This window comes from Moschus berezovskii, chromosome 27 (assembly GCF_049115385.1).
Source record: "Moschus berezovskii isolate FMDL1 chromosome 27, NW_MosBer_1.0, whole genome shotgun sequence".
In the NCBI taxonomy this organism is placed as follows: Eukaryota; Metazoa; Chordata; class Mammalia; order Artiodactyla; family Moschidae; genus Moschus; species Moschus berezovskii.
Window position 1 is genome coordinate 3,359,251 of NC_142486.1, and position 16,968 is coordinate 3,376,218.

Sequence of the window (16,968 nt, forward strand, 5' to 3'; positions counted from 1 at the left end):
GAGCCCGTGAGACAGAGAGAGAGCACTGAAAACCGAAAAGTCAAAGAATAAGAAAGAACTTTTAGGAATTTTATCAACAATAGCAGACACATCAAAGGTGCAACAGAATAGAAGGACCAGAAAGCGGGGGTGAGGAAATCTCCCAGAAAGTAGAACAGAAAAATAAAAAGATGATAACAGGCAAAGGACAGCAGGAGAGGACCACCGGACAAGTGTGAGACCCCGGGAAAGAGGGTAAATGAGGGAGGGGACTCTCCAAAAGAGAGATGAGGAAAGTCAGGAACTGGAAATCCACCTCCAAACCAAAGCGCCCTTCCCCCAAACACCCAACAAGATACACACAGAGAGACAGAGACAGAGGGCCACACGAGAGCCCAGATCTGGGAACAAGGGGGTGGCGGCCAGTCTCCCGTGACGATTCGGGAATAACCGGTGGAGGACACCTCTGATACCAGAATCCGGATAAAAACAGAATGGGGACTTCAGAAAAAGCGAGGGAAGGTGATTTCCAATGTAGAATTTATACCCAGATGAACTACCTCTAAAGACTGGGAGAGAACAAGGAGACTCGGAGGTGTGTGTACTTGAGGAGTCTCCCTCCCATGGACCCTTTCTCTCCGGAAGCCGTGAGAAGGCCCTCTGCCAAGAGGAGGGAAAGAGACAGGAAGAGACAGACACGCGATGCAGCACAGGAGAGGGGGAATTCTCAGCAGGACTGCAAGGGCAGGTCCCGGCCGCCAGCCCACGGGGCTCAGGAGGCTGGAGCCCCAGGAGAGCAGGACGGGGAGGCACGGCTCCCTTCGTCAGGGGGCTGACCCAGCGCCCCATCCCCGTCTCCTGGGCACACACTTAGGTGACTTAGGCGGCCAACAGGTGGGCTCCCTTGCCCTGGGTGTGACGGGGCTGTAACACACACCCAGATGCACTGGTTCCGCGCTGGCTCAGTGTCCAGCACCGGCCCACCTGCTGGTTCTGTCTGTCTGTATCGACACCCACACCTTCTGGGCTACTGTCACCCTTTGTCTGCCCAGCTATCAACCTCTTATTCTGCTCACACGGTCAGCTTCCCTAGGGAAGCCGCCTTCCGGTCTCTTCCAGTCCACAGGCAAAACCAGGAAGCTGCCTCACTCATTAGCAAGGATGAGCGCAAGATTCGTAACCCAGGTGGCCCAGGCCAGTTCAGCGCAACTGCATCCTGGGACTCAGATGGGAAAGCGGGGCATTCCATGGACAGGGTTTGTTCAGGTGAGAGAGTCCTCGGGAGTGGGGACTGAAGCCAGCACAGCTGAGAGCACAGCTGACGGACACGGGGACCCTGAGTCCTGATGACCCCGGGGGGCAGTTCCCGCTCTAACCATGCCCAACGCCGGTAACACTCTATGCTTAAGTCTGTCTGAGCTGGCCTTCAGGAACCAAACGCATCCATGCTGACACGCTAGGCAGCAGGGGTGCCGGGAGCGCCTCGGGGGCAGCTCTCACCTCGGACCACGGTGCCAGGGTAGAGGCAGCGGTACTGCTGGCTCCAGTAGGCCGCGATCCTGGTCCCTTGCGGCAAGTAGCGCGTGGAGGCCGGCCTCACGTCGATGATCTGGGGAGGGGAGGTGTGAGTGCCAGGCTGGCCGCGGCCCCGGCCCTGCCCTGCAGCCCAGGCTCGGGCCCCGCGGCCCCGCCCCCGCCCTCACCGCCTCCTGCAGCAGCTGCTCCAGACAGTAGATGTGGGGCCGGTTCCCGCGCTCACCCTCCACCACCACTCGGTATCTGCAAAGCCGGGGAGACGGCAGGGTGACAAAAGGTCCCCCCGGGCACCCCCGCCCCAGCCGATGGCCAGCCCTACCTCCCGGGCCACCGGGATGCGGTGTGCAAGCCGGGGGTGGGGTGGGGGTGGTGGTGCTGACTTGCCACACAAGCTTGGGGCGGGTCTCCCCACTCTGGGCCCATCTCCTCGACAAGACTGGGTGGGGCCACAGACACGGGGAAGGCCAGCACGCCCACTCCCGCTCCCTCCCACGGGGCCCTGTCCACCTGGGGGCCGCCTGGGAGTCCGCCTGCCCCCTGACCGGCCCACAGAGTGAGACCCCATCCTACTAGGGGAGCGGGGAAGCCACAGCTCAGACAGCTGAAGCAAGGTGCCCACAGTGGCCCAGCAAGACTCTGTGCGGGGCGGCCCGCCGGCACTCACATGTCTGGCGAGTGCAGTGTCTGCACGTGCCCCGCGTACAGCAGCTTGTCGTCCATGGGGATGAGCACTCGCAGGCCATCCCTCAGCTCGTCCTTGTCGATGATGCAGGAACGAGGGGCTGCGGGCGGGCAGGGAGGCAGGGCTGGAGCAGGGGGCGGCCTGCAGACCCCCCCAGGTCCGCCTGGCCACCCCAGCACCCCTCTCTGCAGTGTGCCCGCACGCACGCATGCCCACAGTGCACAGGCCCCCGTCCCAGCGTCTCCAAAGACCCCAGGCAGGTGGGAACCCGGGTGACGCCCATGCAAGGACCAGGGCTTGCGAAGTCTCAGCCGGAGGCTCTGTGCCATCAGACCCCACTGCCACCCCTCAGCCGCAGTTCCCGACCTTCCCCACCAGGAGCGCTGTCTGTTCTGGCGGCAACACCCCCACAGCTGGGCTCCCTGCCCTGACCAGGTCCTGAGCAGGTCCCGGCCGGAGGCTGCTGCTCCCTCTTCCCCTCCACTCTCCTCCAGGCCCACCCACGCTGCTTCAGCCTCCGGGACTCAGTCCTCTTGTCTGCGGGACCCTGGGCCCAGCCCCTCACTGCCATCTCCTCACTCAGAGAGACCCAGATCGCTGGCTGGGATGGACCGAGTGACGGGCCCAGGTCTCGGTCACCGCCTGCACCCGCACCCCTGCCACAGCTTCCGTGCGGGTGCAATGGACTTCCCACCTCCTGACCTTGGGCATAGGCATGTGACCTGCTTTACCCAGTGGATGAGAGGAGAAGCACTTGAATCTGAAGGGAGGCCTCCCTCCAGAGGCTTTCCAATCCCTCTCGAGCCTCTGACAGCAGGGCCATGAGAGAACAAGCCCTGAGCAGCCCAGCAGCCCAGGTAGGGCAGACCTGTCCCTGGTGTCAGCAGGCTGCTAGTCACCCCATTATCACAGGAGCCAGCCCAGCTGAGGTCACCCCGCCATCCTGCTGACAGCCTATTCCCACCCATCACTGAGTCTGCATGCTTGGTCGTTACACAGCGATAGCTGACAGATACGCTCCCTAGAAGGTGACAAAGCTCCTCAGGGCTGGCCTGGCTCTTCTCACTGCACCCCCCCACCAATTCACATTCTTCAATCTCAAGCTCCAGACCCCCAGGTCCAAGTGCCTACTGGAAGTCGTCTCCCTGGGATATCCTCCAGGCACCGCAAACCCCAGCCACCAAAGCCCAGTGGCTCCCTCTGTGACCCACCTCGATGACAGCTGTCCCCATCCGCCAACACCCATCCACATGCCTTGCCTCCCCCACATCTGCTCACACAGCCCCCGTACGCTCCATCCCGCCTGTGTGCCCCCGGTTCCCCAACAGGGGTCCCACCACCCCTGGACCCACACCCCAGTCCACCCCCAGCGCCGCCCACATGGACTCCCCAGCAGTCTCCTAACTCAACTCCCTGCCCCAGCCCTCCAGTTACCTGTCTACACAGCAGCCAAAGAGCTCACCGTGAAACCACCCTGATCACACTGACCTCCATCTTATTGTTTTCAGGGTGAAGTCCAAACCCCCACCGAGGCCCTTGAGACAGGGAGTTCTGCGCTGCCTGCCCCCAGTCCAAGGCTGCTCTCCCACCCTGACTGAGCAGCCCAGCCTCACGCTGGCCTTCCTGCAGCTTACCTCGGGCACCGTGCTCCCGTCCAACCACAGGGCCTCTGCACACGCCATCCCCCCGTCACCCTGTTCCCTCTCTGTGCGAGCCCAGCCTGGCCCGCTCAGGCCCTGCTGGCAGCCACCTCCAGGGAGCCCCCTGCACCCCCATACTCCAGGCCTGAGCCACCGCAGCATGGCGGGCGCTCACCTGGGGTCAGCGGCCGCTCGGCTGCCCCGCCTCGGGGCAGGTGCTCGTCCTCAGAGAAGCTCGAGTCCTGGTTGGGCTCAAAGTCCTCCTCAGCGGCCATGCTCTCCATCAGCTTGCTCACAGCTCCCCCCTTGCCCCGGTTCTAAGAACAGAGCAGGACAGACCGAAGGCTGAGGCCTGGCCGGACCCCAGTGTCACCGTGAGGCTGCCATGCAGCGTGGCACAGGGAGCAGCCAGATCCCGCCTGGGCGCCAGGAGGAGGACTAGACTGGCTGAGGGAGCCCCTCCAGCCGCACATGGACCTCGGGGTCGGGGGGGCACCCAGGGTCACCCCATCTGTCAACCGAGCAAAGCAACTCCGCCGTGCCTGGGACCCCGGGGAACCTCACCTCCTTCTTCACCTCCTTGCACTTGGCCTTGGCCTTGCTCCTCTTGGCAGAGGCCGGGGAGCTGGTGTGAGGGGCCCGGGCCTCGGTGGACAGGGCGGGAACGCGGGGCGGTGGCAGCGAGGTTCCAGATCCGGCCTCCTTGCCCTTCTTCTTCTGGGGATGAAGCCAGAGAGCGGCTGTCAGAGGGCAGAGCGGGCCCAGGCCCCACACTCACCCTCCTGCCCCCGGCAAGCATTTCTGGTTTTAATCTTGCTTTATTACCACTATATATTACTTGTTAAAAAAAAAAAAAAGAATATCGACGTGCATGTAACTGAGTTCCTCTCCAACGATCCCACCAACCGCAGAGGTGACCAGAGGGAATGATAACAGCGTGGCGTGTCCTTTCCAGAACTTTCCGCAAGTACACACAACCATGTAAACTCACAGGCTATGCAAACACATTTGTGCATACACAGTCCTTTTTTTTCTTAAACACGGATGGGAATTTACCGAAAATTCTGCTGTGCAACCTCCCTTCCCCCCGCCCTCTGCCAAGTGTATCTGGCCGACACAGAAGGAGGCTCCCTTTTTTTGTGACCAGCCGCCCAAGGTGCCTTGACGTGGAGACCTGAAATCCATCTGACTGCCCACCTGCTCTTCCCTCTGCTGAATGACGCCAAGAATAACGACAGCATCGCTCGGTGAGGCAGGCACACTCCTGGAAGGAGCGTGCAGAACCGCGCCCCCCACTGCCCGGGGCACTTCTGGGGACCAGCAGTTACCTTTCTCTTGCCCCAGCAGTGCGGGACACCTAGCTCAAAGCCCCCAGGGTGGATCTGGGATGCTCCCTCCTCTGGGGGCATGGAAAGTGGGCCAGAGCACGGGGACTGTGTGCGGCTCCGCTTATCAGAGCAAAGGAGTGGAAACAATGCAGACATCCAACAACCCGGTGTGTCCACAGAGGTAAGCGTCTATCCCAGGGGCCCTGCTCCAAGGCAGAGGTGACAGCATGGGAAATGCACGTGATGATATTCGGGGCAGGAAGCAGGCTCAGGCCACAGAGATGGCAGGAGGCAAGGGTGGGGGTCACTGCATTTTAGAAGAGACGTGCCTGATACCAATGACCGAGTCATGGGCCAGGGGAGACGGAAATTAAGATAGAGAAAAAAAAAAAAAGACAGGGCAAATGTTACCAAAAGTCACAGCTTCCACAAGAGACGAGTGAAATTCAAAGACAACAGCGTTAAAAGGAACAAAGTGGGGAATGTTACGAGGATAACCGCGTTCATTTTAGTCTCTATTTGGCGGGGGGATATATACATACGGGTTTATATACTGAAGCAACTTGGCGCGCACGCGCACACACACATACACACTGTATCTCCTTATTTCTGATGCATCTTGTAATCCTGTCCCCATTTCTGAAATCAGAAGGCACCTTGGGGGTGTAAGGACTGTTTCTCATGCGGTTATGTCTCCTTCTCCACCTGACTTCTATTATTAAACAGGCAGCTGGTCTTCTGGGGCATGTCTTTGTAGTTGCACATTCAGGAGAAAAGGGAAATCGACAGCTTCCTTTTCTTTATCATCCAATTACTGTTACAATCAGATAAAATTGGTAACTCTTTCTCACTAACCAGAAAGCCCATTTCTAAGAAATATTTCTTCTTTCTAAAAAAGAAAAGAATTCCAGAGGTGACAAGTTCTGTACACAGAGCAGAGATGTTCATTGCTGGGATGATTGCCATGGCAAAACACCATCATCAACCAAATCACTGATGGCCAGGCATGGCTGTTGGCAGGAGATATTGAAAACCACAGGATGGCCAGATGGTGGGATGCTATTCCATCACTTAGATAGTGAGTTTTAAAAAAAAGAAAGAAGAGTAAATTTAAAAGTTCATGGCATATGGGAATACACAAGATGTAACTCCAAATCTAAAAAGCAGGATACAAAAGTGCATCTCACAAAACTGTGAACTCTGTTTGGCCCTAGAGCGATTTCCTTCGTGTCTGACATCTTTGACAGTTAATCTGTTCCGTTCTGACTCTAACTGTATCGTCAAAAGGCTCGGATCAGGTGAGCCCCTGGTCCTCTCCTAACGGAAGCTGCTTTCTGGGAAAGGCTCAGAGAGGCTGGGAGCCCTGTGGTTAAGGGCTCGGGCCCTGGGCCTCCAGTGTTCTAAGCTCAGCTCTGATGATCATTAGCCGCTGGGCTGACTGGGACGGTTCCAGGGCTACCTGTGAGGTGCAGTTTGTAAGACTTCCTTACATGGCTTGTAAAACCTTCCTTACATGGCCTGTGATGTCAAAAGCAGGATGTACTTGGTCTCTCCCCGGCCCCCACCGTGTTCCTGATACAGCACTCCTATGGCGCCCTGGCACTTCCGGGGTCACAGGCACATCTTCTAAGGAGGGGGCGCGTGGTGAGCTCGTGGATGGCCTCAGGATGGGGCCTGGACTGCAGAAAGACCCAAGCTTGAAGCTTCGGCCTCATCCCCGTTCTCAGGAGAGGAGCGAGAGGCTGGATGGAGCCTGAGTGACTGCTCTCCATCATGCCTCCGTGATGAAGTGGCCACGAAAACCCCTCAGCGCTGGGGCTCCAACCACCAGAGGGCTGGTCCACACACCGAAGCGTGCCAGAGGGGGCACAGGGCTCAGCAACCCTTCACACACTCCCTGCCCCGTGCGTCTCCTCCACCTGGCTGCTCCCGAGCTGAATCTTTTATGATAAACTTGACCAGTAACTCAAATGTCTTCCCGAATTGTCATTCTGGGGAATTATTCACCCGAGGCGGGTGGAGTCATGAAAACCCTTGACTTACAGCTGGTTGGGCAAAGAGCACAGACCTGGGACCTGCGCCCGGCCTCGGGGGTGGGGTGGGGTGGGGGCTTCACCTGTGGGGTCTGAGCCAGCTCAGGGGAGCTGGAGTCAGATGTGTTTTAGCAGAGGACACGAGCGTCCCCCCACCAGCACATGCAGCACACATGGCAGAGCGGTTCGGACATGTCTGGCCCCCGCCGTGGATCCCCCAATACGGTCATCATCATATATCATTCCAGCATCTTCTCTCCAGGGACCAGAAAACCCGAGGGGTCTTTGGCCACGAGGGATCACGAATAAGGGGTCCCTGCGGATGCCACTCAAACGCAGCCCCTTCCTCACTACTGGCTGACACCAAGTCCCGTCCCGTTGGGTGGCTTTCTGGAGAATGACACTGTGGTGTGGGGGACGCAGGGCAGAGGGGCCTGAGCCAGAGACCAGTGCTGTGAGCTGTGAGGAATAAGTGCAGCCGCCCGAAGCTGGAAGGGCAGCAGGCCTCATCAGCACAGACTTCTCACAGAGTTCTCAAAAAGTAGGTGTTCCCTCGGACGGGGGCAAAAATCCCCACCTCTATTTTCACTAACTTCTCAAGAAATGAGGTTTTCCTTCAGGGGTGAGCCTTTGTCACCGACAGCAGTCACTGCCATGGAGCGTGCGACAGTCCCCGCAGAGGCCGTGGGACCGCGCCTGAGCCCATCGCTTCACACCACGGCACTTACTAGCCCGGCTGCTGGGTGTCCTCACCAAAGATGCCCGTCGAGGGGCACGCAGAGGAGTGCCCACCACCAACGGAGGTCTTAGTGGGTACTGCCCCCGGGGCTCCCGGCCTCCCCCGCATGTCTGAGCACCTTGCTGAGCCCCGAGGTCCAGGGGGTCCCCCCCGGGCCTACCTTCCTGGGGTCCTTCCTGTCCTTGGCGCGGCCAGCGTCCTTGCGCGGGCTGGGCAGGCCAGCCTTGGCGCAGCGGCCAGGCTTGGCGGCGGCGGGCGTGGCACTGCTGGGTGCAGGGGGCGCCGAGGCGTCATGCAGGAAGATCCGCTCACTGCGCCGCCGCGTCCACAGGTCATCGTCGCTGGCCTCAGGCCCTGCCTCCGGGCCCGACTCCTTGGGGCCCCGCGACTTGCGGGCCTTGCGCCCCTTCTCGGCCGCCAGCTTGGCCTTGTCGGGGCTGCTGGGGCCAGGGGCGTGCGTGCTGGGCACAGCCAGGGCTGGCCCTGGCTCCCCCAGCCCCTTCTTGGGCCGCAGCAGCCCGGCAGGTGACCGCTTCCGCACCTTGACCTCGCTCTCCGAGTCGGTGTACTCGAACTCTGTGCCTGCATGCAGGTGAGGGGGGTGGCTGTGGACAGGGCGCTCTGCGGCCCTCACTTCCCACCCTGGCCACCCCATCCCTGCTGCAGGGACCAGGCCGCCCGGGGAGGATTCCGCCGCTTCTGGGGAGGAGCCTGAGGCCCAAGGTCAGGAGGACTGTGGCCCACTCCCATCCCGAATCCCCCCAGGCTGCCCAGACTCTGCTCCCGACCCTTCACGCCTGAAGCACCGTCTTGGCAATGTGGAGTCTCCTGCCTGGGCATGTGGGAGCTTCCCGGCTTTTCCTGGGCCTCCTTGGGAATCCCAGAGCCCTGGAAGGGTGAGCCGCGGAGGGCCCCACACCTGCACAGGCAGCAGCTCTAAGGCAGGCGGTGGGAAAGTCCACACAAAATCCCCGAGCCCCAGCAGGGCCTCGTCTCTGTGCCCCGGCGCCACTTCTCAGAGTTGGGGGTCCTAGACACCCACGACCCTTGTGAGAGGACAGGATTCCCCAGAACCCACACAGATCTGGGGCCCAGCCCCTCCCCACAGCCAGGAGGCCGCTTCCCTCTGCCACAGGGCAGCCCCCAGCTTCCGCCCAGCTCCTGGGCTCCTTGAAGGCACAACCTCTCCCCAACATCCGCTGCCCTCTGTCCTTTTAAGCCCCTGGGTCTTCGCTCCTTCTGGCCCCTCTGCCCAGAGCACCATCACTCCCTGCCTGGACGACTGCAGCTTCCTTTCTGAGAAGACCCACTCCGCGCCCTGGGGAGGCCTCGGGCCACCCCTCCGCACCACAGGCACACGGCACACGGCAGAGGTCCCGTCTGTGTTTGTCTATCTTGGCGTGCTCCGCCCCCCAGAAGTAGATCCCCACCTTCTCCTGGAGCCCCCAGCGTTGTACAGTGCAGAGCTTGGCCCAGAGCTGGCGGCCAGGAAAAGACACTAAATGAGGGTGAGTGGTGCTTCTCCCCACAGGGGAATGAAGAGGGCCTGCCTCCTCCAGGCAGACCCCAGGGACGAGATGTCTGTGACCGTCCTGGGCTGACTGCCCCAGAGAAGGACTTGCCCCGGGTCAGCTGAGAAGCCAGGGCTGAACCTCAGGCCTACTGACCCTTTGACAGCCAGCAGCCTGGCCACAAAGGCTCTTGCAGGAGGCTGAGACCCATCACCCCAACAGATGCAGCCTCGGTGGCAAGAGCAGGGCCAGGGGAGGGGCCCCACTCCAGGGGAAGGAATCACTTGCAAAGAATAACGATCCTATGAATTAATCTTTTGTTAACAGACTTCCTGCTGCAGGGGAGGCAGCTGGGGCTTTCATGGCTGATTAGGGTGCAGGCCATAAAACACTCTTTGCCTGTGAGCTCGGCTTCTGGGTATGAGGAAAAGAGACCCCACTTGATGACGGGTCCCTTGCAGAAAGCCACCTGAAATCCTGGACACCCACAGAACACTGCAGGTGCACTGCACAGGGAGCTGGTGCAGGACAGGGCGGTAACCGGGAGAGGACACTCGCCTGGAAGAGCGGAGGCTGGAGCCTCTTGGCTCACGGTAAGATCGGGTAGGAAGACAGTTACGAGACCAGCGGGGCAGCACAAGCAGTGCCTGGAACAGAGGACGTGGTCTCCGTCTGGGCCCTGCGGTGGGCACAAGCACGAGGCCCGCAGAGAGGGAAGCATCTTGCCGCAGCCTCGGTGCTGGACAGGCCGGAGCAGGGAACAGAACCCCCATCCCTGATTCCCAGCCAGCGTCCAGTGAAATGTCTCCTCCCCAAAAAAACAGGCAGAAAGGAGGAATAAAGGAACAAAGAAACAGGCCGAGAAAACAGACAAAAAACAGTAGAGAAAAGAATAAGACAAAAATAGGCTGAAAGTCAAGGGGTTAAAAAAAAAAAAGGCATATGATACGAATAGTAACCAAAGTCGAGCTGCAGTGGCTGTACAGACATGCCTCACTTCACTGTGCTCTGCGGAAACCGCACCTTTTCACCAACTCGAGCTCTGCGGCAGCCCTGTGTCGAGCAAGTCTACGAGCGACAGTCCTCCAACGGCATTTGTTCCCTCTGTGCCTCTGTGTCACATTTCGGTAATTCTCACAAGATTTCAACTCTCTTCATTATCATTATCCTACATCGTTATACTTGTTATATCTGTGACCAGTGACTGATGTTACAAGTCACGGAAGGCTCAGATGATGGCTGTCGATTTTTAGCGATAAAATGTTTTTTAACTAAGGCCTGTGCTTTTTTTCTTAAGACATAATACTATTGCATCTTTCCAACTACAATATGGTATAAACGTAACTTTTATATGCACTGGGAAACCAAACATTTGTGTGGTTCACTTTACTGCAATATTGGCTAAATGCAACATTGCGCTGGTCTGGAATTAAACCCACATGATCTCTGAGGTTTGCCTCAACTATTATCAGACAAAATAGGTTTGAAGACGAAAATCGAGAAACCAAGGATGTTTCGCAATGATAAAATGATCAATCCATCAAGAAGACATAATCATAAACAAACGTAAACACAATGCAGAAACAGACAGAAAAGATTCTACACCAAGTGAGACACAGGCCAGGAATGCAAGGCTGGTTTGACACGCTCCACAGAGTCAACATACTACACCATGTTAACAGGATAAAACACAAAACCACATGAGCAACACATCAACAGACACAGCAAAAGCAACTGACAACATCTAGTGCCCTTCTGTGACAAAAGCACTCAACAAATGAGAAACAGAAGGAAATGTCCTTAACCTGACAAATGAAAAAAAACCACCGTTAACATTATATTTGGGCTTCCCAGGTGGCTCAGTGGTAAAGAATCCACCTGCCAAGCAGGGGACTTGGGTTCAAGGAAGAGATCCTGCGTCAGGAAGGCAGCCTGGAGAAGGAAGTGGGAACCCGCTCAAGTATTCTTGTTTGGGAAATTCCATGGACAGAGGAGCCTGGCAAGCTACAGTCTATGCGGTCGTGAAGAGTTGGACACGACCTAGCAACTGAACAACAACATCATACTTATGAAAGCTTTCTCACAAAGATATCTCTGGGGCAGGGAGGACAGGAAAAAAACAACAAAGATATCTGTTCAGTATTGCAGGCGAGATCCCAATCAGAGCAATTAGGCAAGGAAAATAAAGGGAATATACATTGGAAAGGAAAACGTAAAACTACCTCTATTTGTAGATGACATGATCTTATATATAGAAAATCCTAAGGAAACTACTTTAAAAAAATTATTAGAACAAATGAGTTTAGCAAGGATGCAAGATATAAGATCAATTTACAAAAATCAGTTGCATTTCTATACATTAGCAGCAAACACTCCAAAAATGAACAGAATTCCATTTATATTAGCATCCAAAAGGACTTCCCTGGTGGTACAGTGGATAAGAATCTTTCCTATATACCAGCAATGAACAAGTGGGAATCTGAAATGTAAAACATGGTATTACTTACATTAACAATCCCCAAAATGAAGTAAGTTAAATTTAACAAAATATGTAAAAGAGCCATATGAGGAAAACTATAAAAAAAAATCATGATAAAAGAAATCAAAGAAGATATTCCACTGTCTCGACAGGAAGAACTGACACTGCCAAGGAGTCATTTCTTTCCAAATTGATCTATGGATTCAATGTAATAAACCCAATAAAAAATGCAGCAAGTTATTTTGCAGATACCAATTCTAAAGTTTGTATACTGAGGCAAAAGGCTCACAACAGCCAACTCAATATTTAAAGATAAGAACAGAGTCAGAGGACTGAAGGTAGCTCACTTCAAGACTTACTGTAAAGGTGGAGTAATCAAGATAGGGAGATGTTGGCAAAATAATCAACATTGACCTGTTGACAAACAGGTCAATGGGGCAGCAGAGAGCCCAGAAACAGACTACCAAAGAAACTGGCAGATGTTTGACAAGGGAGTAAAGGCAATACAATGGAAAAGAGAGAATCTTTTCAACAAACGGTGCTGGAGCCAGTGGACATCCACATGCAAAAAAAAAAAAACAGAACCTGGACGCAGACCTTATACCCTTCACAAAAATTAATTCATGGTGGACCACAGGCCTAAACTTAAACTGCAAAAATACAAGATTTCTAGATGATGATATAGGAGAAAATCGAGATGACCTTTGGTATAGAAGTAAATTTTTAGATACAAAACCAAAGGCACAATCCATTAAAAAAAAGAACTGATAAGCTGGACTTCAGTAAAATCAGAATTTTCTGCTTTGTGAAAAGCACTGTCAGGAATATGAAAGGTGAGACCTAGGAGAAAATATCGACAACAGACACACCTGGCTGTTACCTGAGATACAGAAGCAGCCCTTCAAACGCAGTACTAAGATTTAAATCAAATAACCCAAGTTAAGAATGGGACAAGAGCCTTAACAGACACTTTACCAAAAGAGATACGCAAATAAACATATGAAAAGATGCTCCACACCATATCACTAGGAAAAATGCAAATTAAAACAATGAGAATGTCCAGAATCCAAAACACTAATACCAGCTGGCGAGGATGCTGAGCAACAGGAACTTGCATTCACTGCTGGCGGGACTGCAAAACGGTACAGTTAACTTCGAAAGACAGTCTGGCAGTTTCTTAAAAAACTAAGTGTGATCTTAACATATGCATATAATCTAGTGATCACACTCCTTGGTATTTACCCAAAGGAGCTGAAAACATGTCCAGACAAAGACCTGCACACAGAAGTCTAGAGAAGCTTCAGTGAAAACCGCCAGAACTAGGATGCCACCCAGATGTCCTTCGAAGCCCTTGAGCAGGTGAATGAAGAAACAACCCGTGGTCCGTCCTGACAGCGAAACGTTACTCAGCACAGAAAGCACTGGGCCATCCAGCCCTGAAAAGACGGGGTCCCGGGAGGTGTGTGGGCCACTGGGAATGAGCTCTGGGGTGCATGAAGCCTGGGCAGCTGGAGGAGGCCGGGGGGTCGGGGTGGCAGGGTGGCAAGCAGGGCCCATTTCCCGTGCCCTCACGTGTACCACCGAGGCTCAGAAAAGGGCAAGGGGAGCTGACAGCCCAAACACATGCGGAGCCATCTCGGTTTCAAACACCAACCCCCGCTGAAGGTGAGCTGGGTCCATGTGGGGAAAGTGGCCCCGTGAGAATGGAAGTGAGCCCAGGAGACGGTCCCAAGGTGTCTGTCGGTCCCAAGAAGACAGAGATACAACTGGAGACCGAGAAAGAGGGACGCGAGGCCAGGACACAGCTGGGCCTCCTGCCCGAGTGTTGGTGCCTGCTGCCCCTGCCTGCCCAGCCACGAAACCTGCCCTGTCTGGGCTGACGCATCTCACTGAATAAACCACCCCCACCTACTGCCCTAAGTGTGAAGAGCTTCCCCATCTTCCAGGCCTTTGCGCGGCCTACTCCTTCCACATGCACCTCGATTTCTCCTACATCACCTTAGCCAGCTCCCATTTTTCTCTCCTGGCTCAGCCTGGGTGTCGCCAACCTGCAGTGGTCTCCCTCACCCCCGCCTGGGTCAGGGGCCTCTGGTGGGCTCCCACAGCCCCCAGCATGCAGATCCGAGGCCTCTGCAGACCCCAGAGCTGCCTGCCACTGAGCGCCTGAGGTCCTGTTTGCTGGAAGCGTCAACACTGAATGTCACGGCACAGCTCTGGAGACCCCTCCCCGGGGAGCGGCAGGCGGGGTGGGGGGGGACCCCCATCACTGGGGCCATCCGCCCAGGTACGGCCCAGCCCCGGAAGCAGAGTTCCCATCCTTCTCTTGAGCCCTGCCTATAGGCCGGGCAGTGGGACCCACTGCCCTGCAGCCCACCGCCGGGACTCACCCATCAGACTCTGCCGCTCCTCCTTCTTACGGGCCTTCTGCTTGGCCTCCAGCTGCACCACGGACAGGGATGGCCCCACGGTGGGGCTGGGCAGGGCGCTGGCTGCAAAACGCGCCAGAAGGCCCAGCCCACTCTCCTCCAGGCCCGGCGACAGGGCCCGCTCCCGGGCGCCCAGCCTGTAGCCGCCGGCAGCCTCGTCTTCCTCCAGCTCATCATCCTCGTCCTCCTCCTCGGAGCTCTCATCTGGCGTGCAGAAAACAGGGCGCGAGTCAGAGCCTTGGCCCGGGCCAGCACCGCCCCCCGCCGCCCCCCATGCCGCCACAGCGCCAGCGAGGGGGCGGCCGCAGCTCCAGCCCAGCTCCGGCTCCGGACTCCTCACCAGCCCACGCGCCTCCCGCCCCCTGCCACCCCCGGCCATCAAAGCTAGCCCAAGACCTGGGCATCCCGGGCAGCAAAGAGGCGGGCGGCGGCTTTGGGGGTCAAGTGTTTCTGCAGGGGAGCACCGACATGCACCTGTGCTGTGTGTGGGGGGGGACGGACACACGGACGAGGACTGGAGACAGTGCTCTCCACCGTCTCACACGCACACACGCGCACACACAACCCGACACACGTGAAAGCTGGGGGAGGAGGCGGGAGGAGGAGGGAGGTGAGGGTGGGGCGGGGGTGGGCAGGGGGGACAGGGGGGCGGGACGACCCTGTAGGCTCAGGGCGGGGCTGGCCCTGGGGTGTGTGGGGGCGGGCAGGGGGCAGTCTCGCCTGTAGGAGGCCTGGGGGTTGGCTGGCAGCAGAAGGTGGAGTTTGGTCTCATCTCGGAGTGGGTGGGGGGCTCCCATGACGGCAACCGTCAACAGGCTCTGGGGTCCACAGCTGAGGCCCAGCACCCCGGGGCAGCCTGGGGCAAGTCCACAGTCCTCTCTGAGCCGCTGCTTCCTTATCTGTGAGAATCTCAGCTCAGCTCAGCCAAGGGAGCCACAAGCTGGCTACACCTCCCGGGGCCAGGAAGCGGGGAGTGAGCTGCCGGGTGGGTCGGCCCACTCTGCTCCGCACAGTCAGGTGTTCAGGCGGCAGAGCGGGACTGGAACCCGGGGCTGGCAGCTCATCGCCCACGGCCTAGTGGGAAAGAGACTCTCAGGGAGCCCCAGCCTGCCTCACTGGGTGGTAAGACGGAAAAGTACTTCTCCCCAAGAACTGGCCCAGCTCAGACCATAAGCACAAAGGCGAGGCGGGCAGTGGGGCTAGAAGGCGCACCGGGGAAGGTGACCTTCCATGCACGGGATTAAGTCCTCCGCCAGAAAGAGACAGCCTGGAGGTACAGGCCAGCTTCCCCGCCTTTCTGAGGAGACAGCCCAGCTGACCCCACCAGGGTGGAGGGTGGGACGGCACCTGGCCTGTCTGCCCACAAGGTGCTGCGGCCAAGGAGGTGCCCACCTGCCCAGAGGCGCTGGGAGCCTGGAAGGGACTCACCAACAAGAGGAAGGAGGAACGTGAGCTCTCTGCACTGTCTGGGGTCCGGGGGTCTGGGGCCGGGGTGGGCGAGCCCCGGATGGTGGCCAACTCCACATTCTCCTGCCAACACCCCCAAACCGCCCGCTTGCTGCGCTGCAGTGAGCAGCCCAAAGAGGCAGCCCCGGGGGTGCCAGGGAAGACGGGGGTGGGGGAGCTCTGGTCTGCCTATCCCAGCCGAGGGAGCCCTCGGTGAGGGAGGCGGACGAGGGCTCGTGGGAGGCCCGGAAGGGGCTGAGAGAGGAAGGAGGCAGAGAGAGAGGAGAGCTGTTAGGAGGAGTGAGCGGACGGAGACCCGGCTCCCTGAGCGATGGGGGCAGCGGGATGGAGGCCGGCGGGGCGGGCAGGCGGCAGGCAGGCCGTGCACACTTGCGATCCATTCACATTGCGGACATCACATGGTTCTGTCTCCGCCCAGTGGGCCACAGCGGCAAAGCAGGCTAAGTGTAGGCAGACTTTTGGCAGCACCTGGGTCCCCCGCTTCGGGCAGGCCCCCCCCCACGTTGAGGCTTGGCCAATCTGAGCAGGGTGGCAGGCAGGGAGCTGGCTGGGCTGGGGGGGTGGCGTGGGGCTGCTCAGGTGTGGAGACTCCGGCTGTCTCTCCCACCCAGGATTCTTGGTCTGGCTCTGGGTTTCTGGATGTCTGGAATGTCTGCATGGGATCCCAGAAAGCCAGGAGCGGCCTGAACCCAGCACCGCGAGATGGAAGAATGTTTGGAAAGTCAAAAGCCAAAAGAAGGGCGTGTCTCCCACAAAATAAATGCTGACTGGATCACTGGTCTCCTGAGACCCTTCCCCATCTCCTGCTCCTGCGAGCCTGCGGGCCCGCCCTGGCTTCCTCCCAGGGTGGCCAGTCCGCTCAAGCCAGAGCCCAAGGGGGTAGGGGGAGCTGAGAGAGGGAAGGTGTCTCGGGACCAAGGAAGCCATTCTGGAGTTGTCCACACCTGAGGCGACAGAGCTTGCCAAGGGCAGAGGGAGGAAAAAGTCCCAACAAAGAAACCCGAAGAAATGCAGAAAAACTTTTTTTTTTTCCCCAGAGGAAAAAAAAATACTGTTGGCTCAATACATGGGGGTTGACTCTTGTCACTTGGTTTTTCAAAACCCAATCTGTAAATGCCAAAGTGATCCGCTGCTGCCATAGCCGATGG

At 57.5% G+C, this 16,968-nt stretch overlaps 1 protein-coding gene across 5 annotated transcripts in view; it reads right to left on the reverse strand.

Moving 5' to 3' along the window:
• The window catches only part of TNRC18 (trinucleotide repeat containing 18), an 84,009-nt gene that overhangs the window by 8,703 nt on the left and 58,338 nt on the right, over window positions 1–16,968 (reverse strand). For all 5 annotated transcript variants that reach the window (XM_055410387.2, XM_055410384.2, XM_055410385.2 and 2 more), the window contains 7 exons: window positions 14,315–14,557; window positions 8,098–8,519; window positions 4,402–4,554; window positions 4,013–4,154; window positions 2,180–2,297; window positions 1,683–1,758; window positions 1,480–1,588 (listed from right to left, as the gene is read on the reverse strand). In XM_055410387.2, coding sequence (XP_055266362.2) covers window positions 1,480–1,588; window positions 1,683–1,758; window positions 2,180–2,297; window positions 4,013–4,154; window positions 4,402–4,554; window positions 8,098–8,519; window positions 14,315–14,557 — 1,263 coding nt within the window. The remainder of the gene's footprint in view (window positions 1–1,479; window positions 1,589–1,682; window positions 1,759–2,179; window positions 2,298–4,012; window positions 4,155–4,401; window positions 4,555–8,097; window positions 8,520–14,314; window positions 14,558–16,968) is intronic.